Source organism: Callospermophilus lateralis, chromosome 4 (assembly GCF_048772815.1).
Source record: "Callospermophilus lateralis isolate mCalLat2 chromosome 4, mCalLat2.hap1, whole genome shotgun sequence".
Classification (NCBI taxonomy): Eukaryota; Metazoa; Chordata; class Mammalia; order Rodentia; family Sciuridae; genus Callospermophilus; species Callospermophilus lateralis.
In genome coordinates, this window is record NC_135308.1 from 130,409,220 (window position 1) to 130,415,219 (window position 6,000).

A 6,000-nucleotide genomic window follows, 5' to 3' on the forward strand; every position below is an offset into this window, starting at 1 on the left:
AATACCTATTGATAATTGAATACAATTTGGTACTCAATATATATTGTACACTTTATGCTTGTTTAACCACCAGAGCATTGTTTCAAGTTGGGTAAAGGAATGAAAAAATCAAGATTATCCGTCAAAGAACTGAGTTCAGAATCTAGCTCCATTGATTGTTGGCTCTCAGACTGTTTAATTAACCTCTCTGAGCTATTTCTCTTTCATGATTTGTTAATGCTTTCATAAGTTTGTTGTTTGTATTAAATAAAGTATATGCAGCACCAAACATAATACCCAGCATGCAGTGCATATCCGACAAGGTTTGCCTGATTCTCCTGTCTTTGCTTAAAAGCAAGTTCTCTGAAGCTCTCTTTCAACTGAATTCCCAGAAGTTATGCTCTTTCTATCTTTTCCCTGTGAGGAAGAACAGGAAAATGACTGTGCTTCAGTCCTTATAAACTACCACAAGGTGGTTTCTTATTATCTTCTGTTGCACTGAGAATTGATCCAGTTTCTATGAAGAATGCTCACATCTCAGCGCTTTACTACAGCAACCAGGGTCAGAGCTGGGGAGGCCGGAACCTCAGCAATAGACTGCCACTAAGACACCAGAGGAGCATGGCCCATATTCAGGAGAGAACTTTGATATCTTTTTCACTCAAAAGTCAGTTCAGGATATTTGAAAGACTTTGCAGTGAAAAAATATCCAGAAATAATATTGGTGCCTTGAATAAGGTTAATGTGGCTTAGTCCCTTTCTAGCTCTGGATTCTCCTGAAAATTTAATGGTATAAACTCATAGGCTAAAAACAAACAAACAAACAAACAAACAAACAACAAAAAAAAAAAAACGGTAACTATCATGCATAATTTTTTGGCATGCATTTTACACATTTTAAGTCCTTTAAAAGTCACAGGATAGGTTTTGTGCGTCTCCAGATAAGGAAATTAAGCATCAAACTTCTCTTAAATTAACATGACTATCAAGGGTAGCAACTGGATTGAACTTTTCAATGACACTCTGCAGCCTCCTTGGCAATAACACAGGATGGCAGAGGGACCTTGGAACCTGCAGGGCTGTCTTGTAAGAGCTTGGCTTGCTATGCCGGCAGTTTAACCCATCATTCTCTCCAATGGAGGAGATGAGATCTGGACAGTCAGAAGTTTCATGTGTCAAATGTGACTTCAAACTCAAATGTGTTTTTTAGAAATACCAGAATTGTTCAATTTAAATTATTTTCAAAGAAATCATATTTCATCAACATATATCTCAATGCTATTATATTGATGTGTATTTGAAAAACTCTCTTAGAATTACTTTACCAGCAATTTCAGTAGAATTATTATTGCTTTATAATACTTCATTTCTTACCAAAAATTGAATTCTGTAACTTGATCATTCACTTCACTTGCAAAGTTTGACCCCTAATGACTTTTGGATGTTCTCCAAATCACATCTGCCCATAAATGGTGAAGATTGGCTAGCTTTGAGAATTAAATAAGCCTAAATCAACAAGCATTTATTACACAACTATTATATGCTAGGCACTATTACAGGCATTGGGAACATAGCAGCAACTAAGAGTTCTGCTCTCATAGAACTGACTTCCTAGTGATGAAGTGTTAGTGGGAATGTTTTGTAATCCACAAACAATGAGATATTGCTAATCGTGACCAGTAATATTCAAAGACAGTTTCAATAAAGGAGTTCCACCCCTCAAAAAAAAAGGTTTGGGGGTATTGTAGCCATAGATAGGAATATAACCTCTTAAAATGATCACTTTTGAGGATGTTCTATTTAAATCAATTGTCAGTTTGTAAATATGTCTTAAAACATTTGGTGATATTCCTTACAGTTGGGTATGCTTCTTATGTACAAATCAGGATGATTTAAAACATACATCTTTGGTTTTTAACCTTAAATACTTTTGGGGAAGTAAAAATTCAGAAATGCTAATAAATTACTGAATTATACTGAATAAATCTAATGAATCTGGATGGTACTGAATTTACCCCATACATTCAGATGAAATGTTAGAAGTCCATGTCCTGCATCTAGGTATTTGGGTATTTCTATGGCAAACCAGTTGGTATTTAGGGGAATAGATACTTAATATTAAGAGAGCCAAAATCCAGATGACTAGCAGAATTATTAGATGTATTTTAAATGAGCTGATGGTGTATAAATGTGCTCACTCACAACTGCAGGATTAAATATAGCTCTGCATTCTGACAAGAAAAGTATTTATAAATTACTCAATTAGATCTAACAGGAAAAAGGAGGCTCATAAACAAATTTAAGTAATCAGAAAGACTTGCTGCTTTTATAATCACAGCAAGAAAGAATATATTAACACTTTGTATTTAGTGATGAGTATTTTTTTTTAAAAAAAAAGAAGCCACAGGGATTTAGAAAATATTATTTTGGAAATTGTAGAAAATTGTTTATATACTGAAATAAAATCTGTCTCTAACTTATCCATTTCACATTTGTTGAACTCAATACTGCTTTTTGCTGAAACAGTATAATTTCTCTTATAAGAAATAGTCCCACTCCATCCTTCATTTAATCATTCTTCCTTTTGTTTCTAGGCACAGTATATCTTCTTACACCAGTGCATTCTGGATCTTTTATCAAATAAAGGAAGCAATCAACCTATCTGTTTTGTTAACTATTCTGCACTTCAGAAAATGGATTCTTTGGATGCCATGGAAGGTAAACAGAGTCACGGTGTACCAAATTTGCTAGTTTACTGCCTATAAGAGGAACACTGATATTATAATAACCTTAAGTTAAAAATACTTCAAAACTAGGTTAGTGCACATCAGTTTCTTCATTTCTCTCTCATTCAATGTGAGATAAATGCCTTTTCATCTGGATCGTCTTTTTGCCATGAAACATTTTAATCTTTTGAACTGTTAACTTCAGTACTCTCTTGTGACATGCTACTTTATGTTATAGGTGATGTTGAGCTTGAATGGGAAGAAACCACCATGTAAATATTCAGATCAACGATTACAACAAGAAGATATTTTTCAATCCCAGGGGCCAAAACTACCCCCTCATGCTTCTGAATTGAAATATGCAATCCTAAAAAAATCTTCATGCTTCCCTTATTGCCTTACTACCTGAATTGACCATTTTACAGACAGTTCTAGGAAACTGCTAATTCAGCATAGTCACTTGTTTTGTACAGAATAAATATCGTTCATTTAAAATGTTTAAGAGAAGATATCCCATAGGGTTTTGAAGCTCTCCATATTTGGAATAAGCCAAATTTAAAATTATTATTATACTAGCATTAATGGTTCAGTGTGAATCTTCCCTATATATCGGTTATAATTTTGAACAAAAGCCATAAATGTTGATTCAGTAGTGTTATTTTGGCCTCTAGGGTGTTGACGTTTCTTGTGGATGACTTCCAGAACTGTCATAATGATCTGTACTTCTATGTATGCCTCTGTGTTTTGAATCCTCTGTTTTATGAGTGCTGAGATATCATCTCCTGATCCTGAACAGCTGAACACTAACCCCCTGACACTGCAGGGATTACATAGCCTTTATGCAACACACAGTAGCTCTTTGCAGGAACTTAGGGCTATTTAAATTGCATTGTGAACTTCAATTTGAAAAAATAAAAGGAAAAATTAAAAGTGCAATTGCTGCATAATGAAATTATAAAATACCTTTCTAGCCTGCCCACATTTGTCTGTTGTCAGGCACAAGTTGTAGCACTGTATTGTATATTTAAATACATAAATGTATCAGAGTATTTGCACATTATATTTATATTCAACTTATTAACAATTTAAAAATGTTTCTTCCCCATAAATGTATAAAAATAATAATAAAATCATGTAGTGTGGTACAAGCTTGTGAACTTATAATGTACTGCTACGGTGCCAACAGACTTCTGAAGAGATTATATTAACTGGTCTCTATTTCATTTCCCAAGGGTGATTATGGAGGAGTGTGTTTAGGGGAGCTGAAAACAAAGAAATTAACCAGGTTGTAGCAAAGTAGAGACTTAAAAAAAATCTTTCAGCCTCTGTTTTATGAGATACTGATATTGTACTAAATAAATTGAGCTATGTGAAATTATTTTGTCATAGATTTCGATTAACATCATAAGTAAATAGTATTAACTACTCTATTTCTTCTATAATAAATAAGCTTATTTCTGCTGTTCCAATCATATAGAAAGTGTAATGATCAAAAAAACCCTGAATTTTAATTAATTATTTTCCAGAATTATTTTAGAGGTCCTTAATTAAATATAAATTTGATTTCATATTATAAATCAAGATATAATTGATGATTATTTTAATTATATCATATATAACATAATATAAAATAATGCTTTACATATAAGTAAATATGACATGATTTATATAATGTAAATAATCAATATATAGTCATTTCCCAAGGTAAATAAAGAGTAAATTGTTTTAGTATGAAATTCACTATCCAAGAAATTAAGCCCTTTATTCAAATAAACAATCCCTAGAACAGTGAAATTTTCATCTTTTTTTTTTTCATGGCAAGGAAATGTAAATAAATACAATCCACCACTGTTCCAACAAACAAGTTTACATGAAGTTACAGAAAACAATAAAAATGATGAGAAATTTAAAAGATACATTTTGGAGTTATAAAGTTTCCAGTGTCCTTCATGTCATTGAAAATGTATGGCAAACCAGTATAGGTTTTGGATTCATGAAAGACAGAAAGCAAAACCTGTGGAAAGTATTGATTGGAATAACTTTTTAGTATATTAAATAATAAAAAAGAAAAAAAAACTGTTAAAATTTGGTCCAGTCCATTTTCTATATCTGTATAAACAGAGTTTCAGGTTTGATTCATATATATATGAGTACATAAAACAAGAGTGCTAGCATTAGTTCTCTAAAACAACACTTTTCAAACTTCAACTAACTTTCATACAAATCACCTGAGGATTGTGTTAAAATTAATTCTATTTGAGTAAGAATAGATTAGTTCTGAGAATAATTTCTAGCATGTAACCAAGTTAATAATATTGCTGCCTTATCCCCGGCCATATGTTAAAAAAAATTATGACTATTCAAAAGATATTAGTCAGGATTCGAATGATTTTAGATCAACCTGAAATTACTTGAAACATTCTTTAAAAGACTTGACTTCATTATCAGAAAAAAAAAACTTATAACTTGCTAAATGCATATGACTCACTATATCAAGAAAACATAACTAAAATGATTGAATTAAAAAATCGTGTATTTATGATAGCTGAGTTTTTTAATTACATTGTGAAAGAGCCAGTGTATGCCCACATTTTATTGATGGCTACTAAGTGCAAATTAAAATAACAAGGAACATCTGTAACATTTTTAGATCTAATTTGTCAAAATTTGTTGAAGCACATGTACAATAAATGAACAACATGTGTGTCATACGAACCAAATGAAACGGGACCCTTCAGAATGGTTTGCCAGATAGGAGAGCAGCTGTGGGTATTACCTCTACTTTTATCCTGCATTCAAATGCATAATTTTCTTCTTTTGTTTTATAGGTGATATGAAAAAGAAGTCTTTTGCAAAACAATCCTAATTAAACTTTGACCTTTTCATAAAAACAACAGTAATTTGCTGTCTACATGTTTGTACCAAACCACTAGATTTTAAAACTGGAATCTAAGTTCAGCAATGTATTCTATAAGTCCATGCCATTATTGTGATAACCAAGTCCATTTTCATGGACCAACTGTTAAAAAAATCAGTGAATTCTTTGATAAGGCTTGGAAAACAAAATGATCAGAAATTCCCAATGATATTAAAAAGTGAAAATGAGGGAGAAAAAATTATAAAGCATTATCTTAGCAAAACAACTTGCCTCTTAAAGACAAGTGATATTTCATGGCAATTTATTTTACAAATATGGATAGAGTTTCCATATGGAATCAGGCCTAGTATGTCCACCTGCTCAGGGAGATGTTTTAAGGAATAGATTAAATCACACATAAGAAAAGGTTTTGAAAAG

At 31.9% G+C, this 6,000-nt stretch overlaps 1 protein-coding gene across 1 annotated transcript in view; it reads left to right on the forward strand.

Moving 5' to 3' along the window:
• Ptprq (protein tyrosine phosphatase receptor type Q) overlaps window positions 1–2,981 on the forward strand; it is a 199,963-nt gene extending 196,982 nt beyond the window's left edge. Inside the window, exons 44-45 of the mRNA XM_076853152.1 lie at window positions 2,574–2,697; window positions 2,944–2,981. Coding sequence (XP_076709267.1) covers window positions 2,574–2,697; window positions 2,944–2,981 — 162 coding nt within the window. The remainder of the gene's footprint in view (window positions 1–2,573; window positions 2,698–2,943) is intronic.
• Window positions 2,982–6,000: the final 3,019 nt, after the last annotated feature.